Here is a 22,291-nt window from a genome sequence, read left to right on the forward strand (position 1 = left end):
TTCGTTCAGAGATCGAACCAGGAATGGATATTGATCGAATCAATCAGTACATAAATGTGTGATTTTATTGATGCATTTTGGAATTTTGCCCGAATTTCTAGCTAAATAATTACAGAATTTCAAGATGGCGTCCAAATTTCAAGATGATGGGTGCTACGGTAATAATAAATGATTACTGCACTCTATCAGGTAAAAAATACACTAATATGACGTCAGTGCACTCTAGGAGCGGAAAACAAGATGGTAGCCTCCAGCAGACGAAGACAAGATGGCGGAAATGACATCATACCAGCTGATGATATATATAGCTTGGTATTGGTGGGTCAGTCGGCAGGTGGCTTTCATGGAAGAAGGATCTATCGACATTTTATTTATTTTTGCTCTTACTGAGTTCGAACCGAGGACATCAAGGCGTGTGTTTTTAAATAGTATGTTATTAAAATGTGATTAATAAAATTTTATTAGAATTTTAGAATTTTTTTCCAAATTTCTAGCATAAAAATAACGGATTTCCAAGATGGCTACCGTAACGAAAAGTTCAACGATGTTTTTAAAGATTTTTATTAAAATGTAATTAATATATATTTTTTTATAATTTTACAATTTTTCCTGATTTTTTAGCTTTAAAATTTATTAAAATTTAATTAATATTTTTTTATAATTTTTACAATTTTTCCTGTCTTTCTAGCTATAAAATTACGGATTTTCAAGATGGCGAACATGATGTCATACTAACTGATGATATATGCTATGAAAACAGTGGTGGGGGTCAGTCTGCCAGCAGCCACCATGAGGGAAGGATCAGTTGTCAATTTTTATTATTTTTTTTTGCACTCACTGGGTTCGAACCGAGGACTCCGAGTTCCATGTCGTAAATGTATGTTTTTTTAAATATTGTTATTTCTATTTTTTATGAATTTAAAATTGTTTTCATTAAAATTGGATAATAAATAAAGATTTTCAAGATGGCGGCCGTAACGGATGCAACGGTTACATCATACTCCTATATGACGTCAGCGGCTTAGAGTGGCTAGCTCTTAGGACTTTTAAGCCACTTTTAGGATTACGTGTTCTTTCTAAGGCAAAAGTATTTTGAGGTTTTTTCAAATCCTAATTTTTGAATTTTTGTGGAAGAAAACGAGAAATTTTTCCTCAAAACGGGAATTTCTGAGTCATTTTGAGTCATTTTTGAGGAATTTTGAGGAATTTTTGAGTCAAGAATGGCCGCCATGATGTCACAATCCAATATGGCAGTCGGCTCCTCTGGCTCCTTTTGCGAGCGCATGTCCCCGGAGGAGCCAAAACATACTACTGTCGTTTGAGTTTTGCAATGTTGTTATTGGTTTTAATGTAGTTCGGGTCTGGACAAGGTCACCCGACTTGTGGGTCCACGTGTGTTGAGTTTTCGCGCATCTCTCGCCTTTCCCAATACGGTGTTTACTGATGCGGTTCCTGGCAGGGTCGAACCCCCCGCTTTTATTTTCTGGATTCGGAAACGTGGCAGACGTCTCCGTTAACCAATGGGGTTTCCTTCGGTATGTTGCTGTTTCCCCACCTAACGAAGTCACTTCGTCGCTGCCCCATCTCGCATTCTCGTGCCGTCTTTAATGACTTCGTTATCGCAAATAACAATGAGGACTATTTCTCATTTTTCTACTGTCAGCAGATTAAATCACTGTCGAGCATTTCTTTACGTTCAGAGGTTACCAAAAACTACTAAGTAATGATTATTTGGGGGTCTAGTTTAGAAGCTTTACTCCTTTATGAAGATACTGGAGTGAGAGAATCAGCCAGTCCCAGCACAAGCAGACGACGCGATTTTGTACACGGTGTTACTGAGAATTAGTGCTTCCAAACGATTTTCTGCTGGCCAGTAACCTCAGTGCTATCATAAGTGATGTGATGCCGCCATAATATTCACTGCAGACATTTTGTATTTTTGAAAATAATATCCTTTTTAGCTGCTAACCCTTATTAATAACTAAAAGATTTAACGTTTACCACTGTAATTATTGTAACGATTAATTATTTTACCCTATACTAGTGGTTAAGATTTATTTGATCTCCAAGTTTCAAGCATTGTTTGGGAAATACTAAATTCTAATAATTATGAAATAAATAAACGACACGACCCTTTTGATACTCGTTGCAATGTTGTCACACGCTGACTTTAACATTACAATTATTTAATGAATTAATTAGTCCAGGATGGACTAAAATTGCCTGTATATAATTAAGACTTTCTAGAGTGTCCACGGGTCGAAAACCAGGTCACATTCTATTGATGAGTTGTACGTGTTGTTCATAACTGAACCAGGATAATCAAGGACGAGTTAATAGCACTGCAGTGCGATCATCAGCGAGAAGTAGATGAATGCTTGAAAAATAAAATCCCGGCTGTTATTATCGCTACACAGAAAAAAAAATGTCTATACATTTACAAAAGATTCCTTTGGAAACCAGGTGTCATGAAATAGTTTGTAATACTACAAGAAAATAGTGTAGCTTTGTTTAACATATGGAAATTGTTATTTTTGAATATATGAAATAATTTTTTTCAAAATAATACTGAGTGTTTCTTATTAAAATTGGCTAATAATTTTATAAGTATTTTAATTGATGTTTCGTTCAAACATAATATTTTTAAACCATAAAAAATATAACCAAATAGTCTATAATTGAACTTTGTTTTTTTTATTATGATTGTTAATGTGCGCAGTTGATACTGTAAAGATATTCAGGGAACTGTTTACAAGTAACATTAACTATTGGAGGTACTGGGACAACCCAAAGCATAAATTCCCGGGTAAAATTCGGAACCCAGTATTACCTCGAACACTATTTCGGAGTTATGCAATTATTGTTTTCATATAAATGTATAAATTTACAGATATCTACAATTTTATATGAAAATTTCTGTTGAATTTATAGAAAAATATCAGTGTTGAGATGAATATTTATGATGGGAAAATTTTAACTCTTTGATATGTTATTGGTGAAAAAAGCTCGTTCCAAAATTAACTTAGCCAATGAAAAAGTGCGTACTGCAATGTAGAGCAGTTTCGTGCTTCGCCCTACGATAACTAAGTCACGTAAAATAATATATCTTCCAAAAATAAGATTAAGAAGACACAATGGATTGCAGACAATCTTGGCACAAAGTATTTTCTCGATAAATCATCATTAGGGCAGGTTTTATTTTTGCAAACACTGCACGCCCATTAGACTGCAACAAGGCATGCCCGCACCAAGGGTTTTCTTCCATTTTAATTGTAGGCCGTCCGCAAGGGAAGCTGTTGCCCTATTTGACCAAGTTATTAAGGACGCGTTTGCTTCCGCATTGAATTACTGCGGTTGGTGTGCTGACAGTGGACATGTACCTGAGAGAAACTCGACCACTCACAAAATACAGACGATGCTAGAGTATTTTAACTCTCAGCTAGTCTCGAAATCTTTTAGCGAAAAATAAATGCCCCTAATCATCGTCTCTAATCATGCCATAAGCGCGAAAGGCCACAAAGTTGAGGATGTGCTCGGTGAAGGCGTGTGTCGTGGTCTATAGTCTGTCTCACCCTTAGACTGCAGTACAGAGCAGATGACAAACACTGTTGCCAGATTGATACTGCCCGGCTTGTTAACATTAAAAGTCTTAATTTGTATACAATCGTTTATTATAACAAGTTAATATTTTTTCTCAGTTTTACCATTTGTTGATTTTTCTAAGACAATAAACTAGTCCCTTTTGACAGTTTTATTGCAGTTGTAGTCATTCTGACAGAAGAAAATAACCCAATGCTAAACAGCAGTAATTATTATCCAGGAGAAACTGTCTGTAGCAGTCAGTTACAGGCAATTCCATAAAATAATGCACAATGTTCAATATATTAAATTATATAAAAACATGTTAACAAAAACAGTTGAAACCAAGATGGCATCTTCCAATTACGTCAGATAATGCTCTTATATATTTTTTCAAAATTCTCATTACAAATGTTACTTTGCAAAATACATATTATTAGGTACATTAAAAAATATGTTTATTGCATTACAAAAATGTGATTTTGTGCTCTATGGCGTGCATCTGCCAACAGATCACACAGAAACAAGGACAGCGCTAATGGCCGAAATCGTGCATTGGAAAGAGATAGTAAATGCCCATTTAAATGCACCCTGAAATCTAAGGATGAGACACTATAGTAGAACAAGGCACGCGCATCTCACACGAACACATAGAGAGAGAAAGATACACAGACAAAGATACCATCTTGGATGCAACAGTTTTCTTTCTTTACTTTTTTCCTTGTGTAAATTGCTGACCTGCCACGCTCATGGCATGGGGCGAGGTGGCGCAATTGCAAGACAATGGAATCGTATTCCAAAGGACTTGGCTTCAAACACAGGTCGTCAGACCATCTTGAAATCACTCCAGGCAAAATACGGCATGGTTAAACTCTAAATAGTATACAATAAAGTCGTTATCCGTATATGTATGTTTGTTCGCTTACTTCTAAACTACATAATAGATTTTGATGCGGTTTTCACCATCGGGAGGAGAATTTATTCCTAAAGGTTTATATGCATAATAAATTCACATTTTATTTAAAAATAGAAGATAAATATAGTTTCAGAAAAATGTTTAAGACCACACAAATAAATCACATTTCATTTTAGTATTCATCCATTTGTATTATATTATGTTAAGAAAAACTTAAAAAATCAAAGACACACTAAAAAACAGTAACACTGTAAAGTTCAAAACTTAGTGGGACCACCTCTGGCCTTGTAGCATGCTTTGATTCTGTCAGGCATAGATTGTATTAGCTTCCTACACTCTTCACGTGTCACTCGCTGCCATAGTGAGTGCACTGCCAGTCTTAATTCTGCACCATTCTTGGGTTTCTGTTTTGCCAGCCGGTATGCCATTGTGTTTCACAAGTTCTCGATAGGATTTAAATCTGGACTACGAGGAGGCCAGAGTAGCAGCTCAATGTCTTTGGTTTCAAACCATCGCTTTGTTTGCATGGATCGGTGGCATGGGGCATTATCCTGCTGATAAATGAAATGTTCACCTAGTAGCCTCTGTGCTGAAGGAATCATTACTTCCTCCATAGCTTCACAGTATCTGGTACTATTCATCGTATTTTTCACCACCTTACACTCTCCAGGACCCTCTGAGGTGATGCATCCCCAGATCATGATTGCATCGCCTCCTTTTTGCACTGCTGGGGCAACACAAGCTGGCAGAAAATTTTCAGTTATTGTTCTGCGAACCCGAACCTTACGTCGGGGGAAAAGTTCAAAACGGCATTCATCAGAAAACATTACTCTCTCCCAAGCTTCTTTACACCATCCCAAACGCTGTCTACAAAACTCGCGTCGCTTCCTTTTGTGACAGTCATTGAGAAGTGGTTTCCTGATTGCAAAAAATGATCTTAGGCCTGCCTCATTTAATCTGTTGCATACAGTGTGATCTGTTATGGCAACATTGCCACAGGAGGCCCTTAGATCTCTCAGAAGATCACTACAACTAGCATTCCTGTCTTTCCTACACAGTTTCAATAACTTGCGGTCTTGTCTAGGTGATGTTTTCCTCGGGCAGCCAGACCTTGGCCTGTCAACAACTGTTCCAAACTCATTGTATCGCCTAATAGTTTGTTGCACACAAGTCTTTGACACTTTCAAAACCTCTGCAGTTTGTCTATGTGTTTTTCCAACCTTTAGTAAACCAATAATTTGCCATTTAGTTGCTTCAGCCACAGACTTTTTTCCCATAGTGAACTTTTTGTCTCCATCTCTGTTAAACAAACATAACCTCCAAATAATGAAGAAAGAAACAACTGAATGGCGGGAACTTACAAAGCAAGTGTGCCAGCCTACACCCTACCCTTACATCACATAAAAAAGAACACATGTTGCCATCCTAAGGACAAGTGTGTTGCCAACATCATGGTGACTATAAAATGACAACAGAAATTCAATTTTTTCTTTGTTTTTCCTTCTTCATGTTTTTTAAGTTGATAATTTTTTTTAAATTTTTTCCAAGGCTTGCATACATTTTCCCTTGATATGTTTGCTTTAGTGAAACAAACTCATTTCATATCTTAACCCATTTCGAAACTATGATTTTTTTTCATTAAAGGATTTTGGCATTTCTTGTTATTTAATAAAACTTAAAAATCTATGTAACTTATTAACTATTTTAGCTACATTGATTCTATTGGTACCAAAATCTTCTACTTTTCACATAGATTAAGAAGGTATTAACATAAATTAAAAACAGGAACTTATAAGGTTACTAAAAATTAAAAACCGAATTACACAATTTTAGACCTTTCTTCAAAATGATAAAGCAACAAACTTTTTAAGTTAATAATTTTTTTAATTTTTTTCTAAGACTTGCATTTAATGCTCCTTGGTATTTTCTCTATGGCGAAACAAAATCATATCCATATCTAAACCCAATTTTTAACTATGAATTTTTTATCTTAAATAATTGTTAAATTTTAGGTTATTTTATAAAACCTTTAATAATCTGTAACTATTGAACCATTACAAATAAATTAACTCCAGATATACCAAAATATTCCCTTTATTATGTATATTTCGGGAGAATTAACAGAATGGCATGATATAAAATAATGCAAGACCCACAGCACTTAAACTGTTTGTGAGGAGTGGTCTTAAACATTTTTCTGAAACTATAGATGTCTTGTATTCGCGTGGTAAAAAGACACTTTTAGAGCGCTTACATGCATGGCTTACGCTGACTTAAACATGACTCCTATATCTAATTAATCTACATATATATACAAATTAGTCTTGGTATGTTTGTGCTCACAAAACTCGAAAAGTAGTTGATAAACTGACATGAAATTTGAAAACATGTTGCATTTCAATGCCCAAGTGTTTTTATAGTCAAATTTTTCCAAAAAGAAAAAAATATCGTAAATTTTCCGATAGGTCCGTCATTTTCAAAGTAAGAAGCATGAATTTTGATATTTTGGTGTTGGGTTAGAAATAAACATACGGGTCTGATAGCTTTTGGAAAGGAAAAAAAAATATTTTTTGTTAGTATAATTTTTACACGTTTTATTTACATTCTGCTAATACGTAGTTTAGAACATAATTATCTCTGGAGGGTCTAGTGAGTAAGAAGATTAGACTCTTCGCGGAATAAATATATATTTTCCTTGGAATGCCCATTAGAAAAAAAAAGAAAAGAAAAATTACTTTTATCTCCTTTTGTTTCTGCTTGCCGTAGTTGGCCCACAAGAAGTTATTTCAAGTATTAGACGATATCTTGAAATATTCGAGAAATAATCAGGTTCAATTTGGTGAAACATTGGTGTTACTATCCGGTGACTTCAGACAAATGCATCCAGTCATACCTCGCTCATCACCAGTTAATGAATTGCATGCCGGTTTGTTTTTGGAGCACAGTCAAAAAATGTATTTAACAACAAATATTGAGTTTTCAGCTTCAAACTGATCCAACAACTGGCATATTTTGAAGATAATTACTGAAATCGGTCACGGCACTGTATACAAATCCAGAAACAGAAAAAATCACCTTCCCATCTAAATTTTACAATAACGTGAATTATAAAGAAGAATCAGTAGACAAGGTTTTCCAAAGCATGGAAACAAATTATCGAAATCACGCATGGTTAAGCGGAAGAAATTATCTTGCGGTTAAAAATCTCGATGTATACTATATGATTCTAAACAGAATCGCAGGTGGAATAGTGACATACAAATCCATTGACTATGTGATAAACCAAAATGAAGTAGTGAATTTTCAAAAAGAATTTCTTAATTCACCTGATGTTACCAGATTACTGGAACACATTCTGAATTTTTAAATTGGAGTGCCAATTATATTACTACGAAACATCGATCATCCAAAATTATGCAATGGTACACGCTTATTAGTTAAAACAATTATGAAAAATATGGGCAGTACGTGTTTGTAGGTATTTAATTTTTGAAAACATCGGACACTAACGATAACTAGATACTTATAAGTACTTATTTATTAAATCTAAATTACTCCACATTAGTAGAGACCGGAAAACGTGTATTAATTTCCCGATAGGCTAACTTTCAAATGATTTCACCTTTGTGATACTTCTGATATTGGTTCACCGTTCATCTGAAGGACTCTGGCTGAATGAGATACCCTCGGCGAACGAATTATCTAATCACAGGCTTTCCAGTTGAGACGTCTCTCAGTTCAGAAACCAATAAGCAGAGAACATTTGCCCGAGTGTTCAGAGGTCTGTGGAGACTATCATAGAGATCACTGAACCTTCGAATATTTCTGGTCCCTAAGTATCATCTGTAATTATCTCAATGTCAATGAGACATTAAACAACAACAAAAATTCACAAAAGAGAAAGTGGCGTTTTCAGAACATAGAATAAAAAAAAATAATTATTTGCTTATTAAAGTTTGTATCATTCATTGTATGCTAACTTCAACATACACAAACTATTCAATTAATGTAATAAACTAAACTAAGCAAGGAAAAAATTTGATCGTTTGTTTGGAAGATTTTCTTCATCAAAACAGAGATAAAACACATAAATGGGATTTTATGTTTAAATAAACCAATGTTTACTGATGTGATGGTAAAATCGCATAAATTTGTTGTCAATCTTTAAATTAATTTTATATTAAACTGCAATTATATTTTAAAAAGGGGAGCAGTTGGTACAGCCAACCAATATTAACTTAAGGCATCCCGTTCAGTTAACTGCTTTGTCTTAACGAAGCCAATACTTAAATAAATTATGTATTGTGTTTGTTCATGACTAGGGAACTGAAAAATTCGCGTTTTCATTTGCATACAGTTATGGCATGAAGTTTTCAATTGATCAAGGATTGATTTAGACACTGTAAATAACAAGAAACGACACAAAATTACAGAACTCATATGGCCCAATCATATGCTAGTCGGACCAGAAAGTAATATGTGGCTACATCCAATAAATGAAAGGCGCCGATCTGTTCATCAAGTGTGCAGAGTCTATTTTGGTGTCATAATATAATGCATATGTCTCGAGTTGAAACGTGATTCATAGAGACCGGAAGAATTCGCGATTTCAATGACCTGTATGATAGACTCCATGATCCTCTATGCACACGGGAAAATTACATTTGCTCATTGGCTTCTGACTCGTGTTACCTGTTAACTGGGACGCTAGTGATTCGATACTTCTTTTGTTAAAGGTTTTTCATTGGCCGAGTATCATTCAGATAATCTGTGGCCCAATCAATGATGCAGTAAAAAGGCAAACTTTTTTGGTTTCTAGCCTATCACGAAATGAATCCGCGAATTTTTCCGGTCTCTAGTAATTCAACATGAATTTAGTCTGCCTGTTTAAATGGAACGAGGTTGTTTGAAGGGGGCGAGGGTTCGTACCCAGGGATCCGACGCTGAGGTTGCGCACGCAGTAGTTGGGCGACTCGTCGATGTAGACCAGGTCGTTGGCTGTGGGGCGGTTGAAGCGCGGGTCCCGGATCTGCAGCCTGCCGCGCCGGTTCACGCGCACCTCCGTCGCGCCGTCGTACTTGTCCTTCAGGTAGTCGCCTGCAGCACACCCGCACACACAAACAAGGCTACCAACAGCTATTCTGCAGGTGCATCAACACACACAGGGTTGCCAACCGCTATTATATTTGTGCCACACAATACACAGGGTTACCAACAGCTATTCTGCAGGTGCATCACCACGCACAGGGTTGACAACCGCTACACTATAGGTGCTGCACAACACACAGGGCTACCAACAGCTATTCTGCAGGTGCATCACTACGCACAGGGTTGCCAACCGCTACACTATAGGTGCCGCACAAAACACTGGGTTACCAACAGCTATTCTGCAGGTGCATCACCACGCACAGGGTTGCCAACCGCTACATTACAGGTGCTGCACAACACACAGGGCTACCAACAGCTATTCTACAGGTGCATCAACACGCACAGGGTTGCCAAACGCTACACTATAGGTGCCGCACAACGCACAGGGCTACCAACAGCTATTCTACAGGTGCATCAACACGCACAGGGTTGCCAAACGCTACACTATAGGTGCTGCACAACGCACAGGGCTATCAACAGCTATTCTGCAGGTGCATCAACACGTACAGGGTTGCCAACCGCTACACTATAGGTGCCGCACAACACACAGAGCTATCAACAGCTAATCTGCAGGTGCATCAACACCTACAGGGTTACCAACCGCTTTTCTAATGGTACCGCACAACACACAGGGTTACCAACAGCTAATCTGCAGATGCTGCATTACACACAGGGTATACCAACAGCTATGCAGGTGCCATGTAATATACAAGGTTATAAACAGTTCTTCGGCAGGTGTTGCACCACACACAACTTTAACAAAAACTATTCTGCAGGCTTTACACTACACGACAGCTTTTCGGCATGCGCTAAACCCCCCGTTCATAAACTTTTCAGTCTTGTTACCCTTATGACCTATCAGGGAAAATGATTTTACCCCCCTTTAAAACGTTATCGAAGAAAACAACACATGCATACAAATAGCCTTTATTAATCAAAAATTTGCACTATAAAATATGTAAATACAATTTCAAAGAGTGGTCGTAAAACTAATGACTGCTAATTGTTCGAGTGAGAACTGCGCTGAGTGGAGGTGCGGAACTTGTGTACTTCCTTAATTAATTAATGACAGTTAATGTGAAGGTTGGAATTTTTGGAATTCGCAAGTTTTATTTTACGTTAGGTTTAGTTCCACTTAACGTGCATCTCAAGTCATGTTCTACATTGAGACGATTTCTGGGCTTTGTTTTTACTGTTATTAAAGTTAAGAAACCACTCTACATACTCTACATTATCTACCTACTCTACCTACATAATCTACCTACCTACAAGCACATCACCATGCTTTTTATAAGGGTACATGCAGCGCGTTAAGCGCAAGCCACGTGGCGCTGATCTGTCATTATGTTATCTATATAGCAAAAATTACCAGCATTCTTACCCCCGCAGAATAGCTGTTTTACCCCTTGCAGGGGAAATTACCCCCAGGTTCGGAACCCATGCACTAAATAATAAAAACATTTTTTTGTCAGGAACTATTTGCACGTGCTGACCCACACGCAAGTTTTCCTACAGAATTTTTGTACTGCTAAACAACATGCACAGTGTTGCCAGCAACTAATGAACAGCTGTTACACCACACACGTGGTCGCCAACTGCTATTCTGCAGGCACTAGGCACTGAACATGATCGTATAGATAATTCTGGCAAAATTCCTTTATTCTCCGTCCGCTTAGTGAAGCTCGCGGCGGCCTGCGAACTAATGGCGCTAGTAGTACTCTAACCCATCATTAACATTGTGTTAAATAAGAGTTTCGTATAAAAGTGAGAATATTTGGCACATATTTTTTAATCTGTTCAGTTTTAAACTTTGGTTAAAGCTTAGGCCTAATATTTTTAAATTATTTGGGAGCTTTGTAGGGGTTAAATGTATAGCTATAACTTGTAACTTTACCGATCAGTTAAAAGTTGGAGTGATGAGAATGCTAAACCCAAACAAATTGAGATCTCCCATAAAAGAATGTTTTAAATGTTAAATTCATATTTAAATCAATATTTTAATCTTCAAGCAAGTGTCATTTTTCAAATGTGATTTTTAATCCAGTATTCTTTTTAATCTAAGAAAGATTTCCACTCTTATTTTTCCTGGTATTGCAGCTTACCATAATTTTTTTAACGGGTATTTAGATATGTATAAAAACGAACAATCTTGACGTATTTAAGCCTTTACCTTCATTACAACCAGGAAAAATACAAGAGCAAGGCATTCTCTCTCACCACTTCAACTTAACTGAAAAATGCGGAAACATTTTAAGGCATTGGTACAGATCAGGTATTTACCAAGTACCCAAACTAATGAAAAATTAGTAATCAGGGGGAAAAATGTGGAATTAGGAATAATATTATATTATATACGAAACTCCATTTTAACACAACGATAATGATGGGTTCCATTACTACTAGCGCCGTTAGTTCGCAGGCCGCCGCGAGCTTCATAACCCTTCAAGACACGTCAAGGCAAAGTCTAGGAAGTTGCCAGACCTATATATATATATATATATATGGCCATGGCACTCAACCACACACAGTGTGGCCAACGGCTATTTGGAAAGTGATGAATCACACACATTTGAAAGATCGACAACTTTTAGTTAAGAGTTTTAAACGTTGTGAAACCAGTATCAAGTATACGAGCCGAAGCATTCCGACTGTATTAACTACATTTATTTATACAAACGTAATAAATTGAGACGCAGAAATTTTGCGGATTCTTTGGGAAAGTGCAACATATTTTTCTTTGCATTTCTTTAATGATTGGGTCATAATCAGTTTGACACACCCCTCTACGACTGCAGGCCAGTCAACTAACAAATAGCAGTAGAGTGACCGAATAACTCCGACCCACTCAGAAGAAGGGGAGGTTATTGAGTAAGAAATAAGCCAACATGAAATTATATGAGGGTATAATATACACAGCACTTTTAATTTAAGACTGTCATCATTTTAATCTGCGTAATTTCCGGGTCTCTAGTACTAAAACTAAGACAATGTCATTATTTTATACATTATAAAAATATTTTAAGTCTTAAGAAAAATTAAGTTAGAGTGTCATAAAACAAATAGCTGGGTTATTCTATTTTAATTCTATGTTAAGTAAATAATAGTTCACTAACAGACTAAAATTATCAAAAATAATATAGCACATTTATACAACAGTTGGCAATACTGTCCAATATTTTGCCCTTTCTGCTATCCTTTTTTCCCGGCAATATCTTACATACCAACCGAATTCGCCTCGCATGTTGCAAATGCAGCTGTGTTTTTCAAAGTAAAGACATACAGCAAAGTAACACATTAAACTCAGATTCCAAACTCATAATACCTACACGGTAAAAATCTCTACAATAATGGAAGGACCGCAAATGTATAATTATTTGAATTTTAATCTCTCACGAAACGAATCTGCGAAATATTCCGGTTTCTAACTATAGCCATGTGTTGTGCAAAGTTACAATGTATATTCTTGTAGTATTACAAACTGTTTATTGGAGACTGGTTTCGAAAGGAATCTTTTGTAAACGTACATGAAAATGTTTTTCAGTGTAGAGTGTGAAGGATGTTGGGTGGTGACTGCAGGCACGCACGCCTGTGAAATAATTTAAGCCCCGCGACTGCCTACTGCACTTGCGAGGCTTGTCTTCTCAGCCGCGCAGAGAAGGCAGTCGGGTTGAAGCGGAGCCGGCCGGGTAAGTGGCGGCCATTAACCACAGAGGTGTTGCGGGGTGCAGTTGGAAGCGGCGATAAACGCGGGATGATGGTCGTGTAATCGCAGCCGTTCCGATGTTCCCTGGCATTTTCACGAACGATTCACAAGCTTTCGCGGGAGAAGTAATAATAAAAAAAATGATCATCCAACGGGAAAGCATTCAAGTTGGAAAGGATTTTAAGCGTGGCGAATGAGTGGGAGAAAGAAAGTATAGGATCAGGCGCTAACCACCAGATTAAGTGTAAAACGGTCTCTCCTTCCATACAAGAACGATGAAGATTGGAAAAGGTAGGAGGCAAAGCAACAGTAAAAAAAAAAATCTTTAAACTTACAGATTTATTTATCGTGAAACTGCTACCCTATAAACCAGTGCGAACAACATTTTTTTTTTTAATTCACGTTTAGAGCCTTTATTTTATTTTCAGTCGCCCTTGCAATGTTTGCGTATGACGTCAAAACAATTTTTTTTCTCTCCCAAGCACTTGAAGGTGATTCTCAAGGCTATGGAAACAGTGCCGAACCCAACTTAGAATCATAGAGATGACGGACGATTGGAGTATTAAGAGTGGTTTGTATTACACCCTCTTTTTGTCCAACAAGTGTTAAATGTTAAATTTTGAAGTTTAACTGTAATATTTTTAAGAAAAAATAATAATAGCCCAGTAAAAGGTTGTTTAAATAGTTTCTGACGTCTTAAACAAATCGTTATCAAAAATGCGGTTTCATCTCATTTTTTTTAGAATACTAATGTTTTAAAAAATTAGAAACAGTGCGATATAAATAAAAATGTACAATAAATCATCTTTACAACAACAAAATTGAACCGACCTCAAAGGTCAGGTGCGGACTGGAGTAGATTCATTTTTTATTTCTAGTTTTTTTTAGCTATAGGGGTTATAGGGATATACGCCACAGTAGTATAGAAAGTAGAATAACGTAGACTGGGCGTGGATACATTTGAAAATCTGCTACACGATGGTAGGGGAGGGGGAGGCAGCATATTCGGGCAAATGGACCGAGGTGGCAAAGCTAAGAAACTAGACTCGCATTCCAGAGTACCAGGGTTCGAATGCCAGTTCAGCCATTTTAAATTCATTTTTCAAAGTGTTTTTAAGTTTAAATTACTCCAATGAAATAATGAGATGTTTCATTACTGATTGAACATAACATAATGGACATACGCCATTGCTGATTTGTGATGGTTGCCATGGACAAAATTCAACCTCACGAACTGACAACAAATATGCATACATAAACACACGGAAAACAAGCCAATACCAGCTGATGTTAAACGCCACGTACTTGGACAACAAATTGAATAAAATAGTTTAGTCAGGATTAAATTACAGCATGCACGAAGTCCCTGGGCTGACAAACGACGAAACAGTTGCAACAAGAACAGTAAACACAGGGGGAAAATAAATAACTCGTGAAATAACAGCAATGCACAGAAAAAAACCAATGACTATATTTTTGTCGTTCATTTTTCAGGTTTTTTCTATGCCATTTAGTGCAAACCAGCGATAACGTTTGTACATTAAATTAATTTGAATCGAAAATTGAGCTGCTTCGCTCTCTCTCTTTCTCTCATGGGTTGGCTGCAGTAAGACTTTTCGGGAGGGGAAGGAGGGGAGGATAATGAAGGATTCTGTTGCCAAACATGACATTGAATACGTCAGAGACTGGCCTTGGAGTATTTACCAAGTTTATTGTCTTAAATACTTAACTCACGTACTTTCGTGCAATTTTTGATGGCAGGAAAGATTGTTTTCATATTTATTTAAGTATTTAAGTAAATATTAAAATATCCTTCCAAAAACTTTTGCGAGTCTTTCAGTACTCGCCAGAGATTTGTAACATCTATCCTTGGTAACGGAAAATCCATGTGTTCTCATGTTGCAAATAAACTTTTAACATGAAACTCGGACAGGAAATTTAACTTTGAATCCTATAAAATAATGCCGAGCGTGATAAATATATACGCATATTGTGTTTTCAACTAAATTTCTGGACTCGAATCACACGTCGTTTCCGAACCCATCGCTATAATTCGCGGCCGGAGCAACTACTTCGTCTATTGAATCGTTTGATTAGCAGACCGAAGTGTTAAGCTACGTAATGGAACGGCTCCGACAAAGGCGAAAAGGACTTGGAAAAAAAAAAAAAACTAAACCCAGGCTTTGGACCTAATTCTCAAAATAGGAATTTTATTAAAATACTGCCCATCTGGTTAAAATTCATTAAACCGTTAATACTGTAGAGTTTCGAGCCATCCGCCACAGATGGCGGTACCATGGTTACACATTTCCGTTCCAGGCGACTTCCGTTCTAGTCACGAAATTACTCCTACCAAATGCCATAAACCGAGAGCTGAAGATGTAAATTAAAAAAAAAAAAAAGGTTCTTGCCGCATACACTTTTGGAGCTGTGCTTTTTTTTTTTCTCCGTCTCTCGGTCTCTCTTTCTCTATTTCCCTCTCGCGGCAAGATCCAGCCCAGCCTTGAACTCCCCGGGCCTCCGGCATTCCCGCCGCTCGTCGCGAATGGACGTATACGCTCGCGAGGTCCCGGCTACCGTCCGTACGTGCTCGTAATGCGTCTTCCCCGCGAGTGACGCCGGGCAGCCGGGGGCTCCTTTGACCCGCGCGCCCGCGCCTTCCGCGTGCTCGGAATCCTCGCGACGTTGCCCGCAAGTGGCGCTCTCGTCTGCGAGACACGTGCGCGGCGACAGGGGGAAACATGCTCGTGCTTCTCACGAAGCAAGGATTTTTTTTCTTTTCTTTCGAAACATCATAAATATAGCAATATTACGAGTAAAAAAATGTGAGTGAGTCTTTCAGATGCGTAACATCTAACATCGGTAACGAGCAAATTTTTATTTTGTGTTCTAATGTCGCAAATAAACTTATAAAACGAAACTTGGACACAAATGGCCTGAGCGTGACATATATAACGCAAATTGTGTTTCGAACTGCATTTCTGGACGCGAATCACAATGTAGTTTCCGCACCCGCCAATAGAATTTGCACACGGAGCAGCTACTTCGACTATTGAACTTTGACTATGTAACGGCTCCGATAAACGCGAACAAGAGTTGAAAAAATACTAAACTCCGTCTTTGTCTTTCGGCAAAGTATTTCAATAGAATACTATCCACCTGTTAAAATTCATTAAACCACTTATACTTATATGGTTTCCTTTTGGCTGTATTAACATTGGTTTGTGCCATCCGCCACCGATTTAAGCACCAACGTTATACATTTACATTCCATGTGACTTCCGTTCCGTTCAAGAAATAACTCCTACCAAATACAGATAACTAAGATGTTACACATCAATAAATGTACTTTTATAAAAAAAAGGTTTCTGCGTAAAATACAATATCTACAGAGTTTTTGCCACAGTAGTATAGGAATGGGGCTTCTGGCACAGGATTCAGGTTGTGGTGTGTGGTGGGGTCAATGACCGACCGACCTCTGACGTCACGGCGGCCATATTGGATGACCTTGAACTTGACCTTTGACCTTGACCTTGACCCCGGCGGCCATTTTGGATCCGCCATCTTGGATCGGCCATCTTGGATGACGTCATTTTGTTTTCTCGAACTTTCCACCATTTTGATTTCCGCCATTTTGAATTATGACGTCACCGTTGCAATTTCCGTTACGTCCGCCATCTTTAACTTTTTTATTTATTATCCGATTTTAATGAAAATTTTTTTAAAATTTATAAAAAAATTCAATTAATAAAATTTTAATATATTTTTTTTAAAAATTGTACTTTTTAGACACGGAGTTCGGAGTCCTCGGTTCGAACCCGACGAGGTCAAAAAAAATTAAAAATGGCGACAGGCTCCTTCCTCAATGACGGCTGCTGGTAGACTGACTTACCCCCACCACTTTTTTTCAAAGCATATAGATCGTCATCTAGTATGACGTTATGTCCGCCATCTTGTCTTTGATGCTGGAAGCCATCATCAATGTATCGTCGGCGAGAGTGCGCTCACGCCATGTTAGTTTAGTTCTTATCCGATAGAGTGCAGTAATCATTTATTATTGCTGTGACACCCGCCATCTTGTCATTTGGCCGCCATCTTGAAAATCCGTAATTATTTAGCTAGAAATTCGGGAAAAGTTCCAAAATTCATTAAATAAATCACACATTAATTTACATATTGATTCGATGGATTCCTGTCCTCGGTTCGATACCCGATCGATGCAATAATGTTTAATTTTATGAAAAAAAAAACAATAACTTCAATAAACCATGTTCAACATTCTTAAAGAGACTTTAAATCCTCTACTACCATCATCCTATAAGCCATCAAGACCAACATATTGGAAATTCGTTATTTTAATGCTAGAGATTCGGGAAAAAGTTCAAAATTCATTAAATAAATTTGTAATCTATATACTGACTGATTAGATCGACTAAGCTCCTTGGTTCGATCCCTGGATGATACAATACAACTTTAATTTTTAAAAAAATACTAAAAAAGTGACAGGATTGAGAAAATAAAAAACACCGCAAGTACTTTTAAAAACTTTTATTACATACATTCTAATCTACTACAAGTACAAAAAATAATACACAGACAAATTACTAAAGTCTTGGTTAAGATTTATTTCCGCATTTAATCTTGTGCTGTTCAAGACCCTGTATAGCTGTGAGTCCTGATTTTCGAGGTCGATTAGCAAAATACTTAAAGCACATCTTACACATATAAATCTTATGTTGATGTTTTGTAACCTGGGGTCTCACAAGTCGGGAGAAGTTTTTGATGTAGCAGTAGTGTGCAGAACCGCCTTCACTTGTCACAAGCAACAAATCGAAATGATTTTTTCTTTCTTGTTTGGTTACCCGAATCGGACACACCTTATTATCCTCATTTAGCGCATACACATTAACTGAGACTTCAGGGTTATTTTTCTCAAAAACTTTTATCTGATTTAACGGTGGCGGATAGCACAGTCCATCGAAGTTGTACTTATTCTCCAAAGCATAATACCTCTTATCAACACGGTTTTGATGACTTCCCTCGACAAATCTTGCCAAAATACTCCATTTAAAACAAAACTGGTCCTTGAAGTTTTGGCAATTGACTACTGCTCTTTTGTTGACTATCGCCTCAGGTAAGGCAATAAATGATGATGTCTGATGGTATGGAAGCATACTATCACTTGATTCGTTTCCTATGCACATAATCTTGTGACTGTCCAGACTGTTACAATGCGAAAAAACCTTATCGCATTTGTCGCACTTATATGTCTCTCGAGAGATTGTCAGAGACCCACTGCAGGTTATTGATGCACCACAATATTTGAATTGATGCGATGTACGCTCTTCATTAGTTGAAGAATCCATTGCTGATGATGAAACTTCAGCTGATGGTGGAACAGCACGTATCGTTGTCTCCTCTGCAGCAGGTATCGGGATCTTCACAGCTGTCGACACCTCAGCCATTGAGCCCTCCGCTGCCGTGGTCTCCTCTGCAAATGGTATCGGGATCTCCGACTCCATCATCGCTGCTGTCGGTAAACATTCTATTCCGGTCGACATAACTAAACCTCACGAAACTTAATGGAGAGAGCACGTCCGTACTGCACCGCGACCAGAGGTGAACTGCGGGTCCAGCCGCCGATCCATCATATTGCCATCCGGGGCAGTTAGTGTGTGCGAGACCAGAAACCGAAGTTTCTATAACTCGCTTAGTGCATTGTAAATCAGGTGCACCCCACACTTTTGTAGAATCACTTGGATCAACGGGCGGGGCGCGTGTCTTGAGGGATAAGTTTGGCACACGGGCCTGTGTGTGCGCTGGTAGGTTGTGTAATGCTAGAAAAAATTACGTGTACCTAATTCGGCGGGGGAGAGAAGCTCCCCACCAGCTAGATCGGCTAACTGGCGTGATGTAGTGTCGTGTTGGTGTGCAATAGAGGCTTGTCGGTGTGCTGTAATTTCAAGTGACCTAGTTAAATTCGGGTGTGGCGTGTAGTGTAAAGCTGTGCAAGCCGCTCCTACGAACCCCTGGGAACACAGAAACATGCTAGGGTAGTTAGCCCATTATTGCATGTAACAAGGTAGTTCAGGCCGTCACTTCACACAGGCATATCTTCGTGTGGTCGTGTTGGTGATACGGTAAAAGAAATTACATAGATTAGTAAACACCTGGCCGCCTTAAGGACCGAACTATTGCGTTCCAATATAGTTCGGTCAAAGTTAGGCTAAACCAGTATTGCTGTAGCTAGCCCCCTGGCTGTTGTCTTCTAAACCTGAAAAATAGAAAGTGAAATTAATAAATGAAGGTCGTCCTATTCTATTATTGTTCGAGCAGAGAGATGCCCTCGTCCAGTATTTTTTTTTATTTATTTAATTTTTTTTTGTTTTTAATTTTTATATATATTTTTTATTTTATTTTATTATTTTATAAATTTTTTTTATTTTTATTTTTTTTATTTTTAAATCTAGACTTAAAACTACTGTACAAGCCCCCAGAGCCCTGCCCTGACAGGCATGCATGCCTCTCGGCCCGGATCCCCAGCGAGGGCTGGGGCAGCTCCCTCTGCCAGTTCACCTGCATGATTCTGCCTTGACAAGGTGCTACGACATGTGTGTGGATTGTCGCGCGTGTTGTAGTGGTGTGGCTGTAAAATGTTACGTACCCCGGGGAAGGGAAAATTAATTAGGTGATGATGGATTTACGGAACTAGCTTTTTTAATTCAAAATCCCATGCCTTTCCGAAACGCGGCCGGCACTGGAGGTGAAGCCTGCCAGGCGGGTCTCGCCCTTCAGACATAGGGAGTCAGCCCTAACAACACAGGCAGTGAATCTCCCGGGAGCCAAAACCTACACCTGCGTGCTTCGGACCATTTTGAATTAGCTAGGAGAGAGAAAAATGCAGATAATGTAAGAAATTTAATTTGCTATTATTAAGTGGTGAGCTATAAGTGTATTTTATTGTTATGATTCAAAATCCCCTGCCTTTCCGAAACGCGGCCGGCATTGGAGGTGAAACCTACCAGGCGGACCGCGCCCTTCAGACACAAGGAGTCAGCCCTAACATCACCGGCAGTGAACCCGAGGGGGCCGCACATACCTGCGTGCTTTGGACCATTTTGAATCGAAAGAAGTGGAGTTAATGATGCTGAAGTTATTTTGTAGCTTGTATTTATTTATTTTTATTGTTGTTATTATATATAGAAATTATAATTGTTTCACAATTCAAAATCCCATGCCTTTCCGAAACGCGGCCGGCACTGGAGGTGAAGCCTGCCAGGCGGGTCTCGCCCTTCAGGCATAGGGAGTCAGCCCTAACAACACAGGCAGTGAATCTCCCGGGAGCCAAAACCTACACCTGCGTGCTTCGGACCATTTTGAATTGTATAGGCCGTGTAAACTTTAAACTTTAAACTGTAGGCTCTGCGCGGTGTGAACACGCCCGGAGCTGGAATGCGACTGCCTTGGTGTCGGGAGAAAAAAACAGTTTTGTTTGGGGGCCCCCAGCGCCCCGACCAATCAGAGAGCTTCTAGGCCTGTGATTGGCCGGGGCCCCGAAAGCCCCCGCACGAGGTGTTCGGAGAGCTATTTTATGTAATTTAAAATTTATTGAAGACTTTTTTTAAAAACTGAATCCATGTCGCTTTCGTTTTGTAATAATTATTGTTTTAATTTAATCGAGGTTTTTTATGTTTTCGTTGCTCGGACGGGTCGTAAATCGCTATTGAATTTATCAGTGCGTTTTCGTGCTGTGGTAAATCTAGGTACATTTTATTATTATTCTTTGATATTATTTCGCGGATGTACGGAATTTTAAGTGCGTTGTGAATAGTTTCGTTACTCGTAAATCTGTTACAGTCTAAAATGGCCCTTAGGAAATTATTCTGTTTAACTTGTAGCCGATTTATATGGTGATTTGCAGCATAGCCCCAGACCTCGCAACCATATAGCAACTGCGGGCGTACAATTTGAGTGTAAAGTTGGAGTTTTTTCCTGCGTGGTAAATTAGGTGCTTTTAACATTGGGTACAGGCTTCTTAAGGATCCTGTTGCAATGTTTGTTGCTCGAGTAATTTGTTTGCTCCATAGTAATGTCCTGTCTAGCGTGAGTCCTAGATATTTTGCCTGTGAAACATTAGGAATAGGTTGGTGAAAAATTTCTAGTTCCCTGTCTGGTCTGCCTCTACGTTTTGAAATTACAAGCGTGGTTGATTTAGCTGCATTAATTTTAATTCGCCACCGAGTGTAGTATTGCTCAAGTGCAGTTAGCTGCCTTTGGACGCATACCATGGCATATCTTAGGTTACCAGATTGTTTAATTATGGCTGTATCATCCGCATACATCTGTACGTAGGCGTTTGCATGCGGTATGTCGGCTGTGTAAATATTATAGAAGAAAGGGGAGAGTGGGGAGCCTTGTGGCACTCCAGCTGTAAGTTCGCGAGTAGTCGATTTAGCCCCGTCCAGAGCAACATAAAAGTTACGACGCCATAGATAGTGGGCCACCAGGTATATATATGTGTCTGGAAAATTGAAGTTTATTAATTTTTGAATAAGACCCGGAATCCAGACTTTGTCGAATGCTTTTTCTGCGTCGAGCATTGTCATTACTGTGTAGGCTTTAGATGGGTTATTAAATCCGTCGGTAGCATCTTCAACGATTTTAATTAAGGGGTGGATTGTTGAGTGACCTTTCCTGAAACCAAACTGAATGTCTGGAATCACGTCGTGTTCCTCTGCGTGTGTTTGAAGGCGCGAGAGTAAGGCTTTTTCAAAAATTTTACTCATACTGTTTAGAAGACTTATAGGTCGCCTGTTTTCTGGGATGGCTGGGTTTTTCCCTGGTTTAGGAATTGTGATTATTTTTGCAAGTTTCCAGGAATCGGGGTAAGTTTTGTGTGTTAGTATTGCGTTGAATATCGCCAGTAAATATTCGAGTGCCTCGAG

The 22,291-nt window shown here is 38.4% G+C and overlaps 1 protein-coding gene across 1 annotated transcript in view; it reads right to left on the reverse strand.

Annotated features, from left to right (window-relative positions):
* Positions 1-22,291, reverse strand: part of LOC134531319 (protein Wnt-5b-like) — a 151,716-nt gene that overhangs the window by 14,141 nt on the left and 115,284 nt on the right. The window contains exon 6 of the mRNA XM_063367014.1: positions 9,425-9,592. Within this exon, the coding sequence (XP_063223084.1) occupies positions 9,425-9,592 (168 nt within the window). The remainder of the gene's footprint in view (positions 1-9,424; positions 9,593-22,291) is intronic.

This window comes from Bacillus rossius, chromosome 3 (assembly GCF_032445375.1).
Source record: "Bacillus rossius redtenbacheri isolate Brsri chromosome 3, Brsri_v3, whole genome shotgun sequence".
Lineage (NCBI taxonomy): Eukaryota > Metazoa > Arthropoda > Insecta > Phasmatodea > Bacillidae > Bacillus > Bacillus rossius.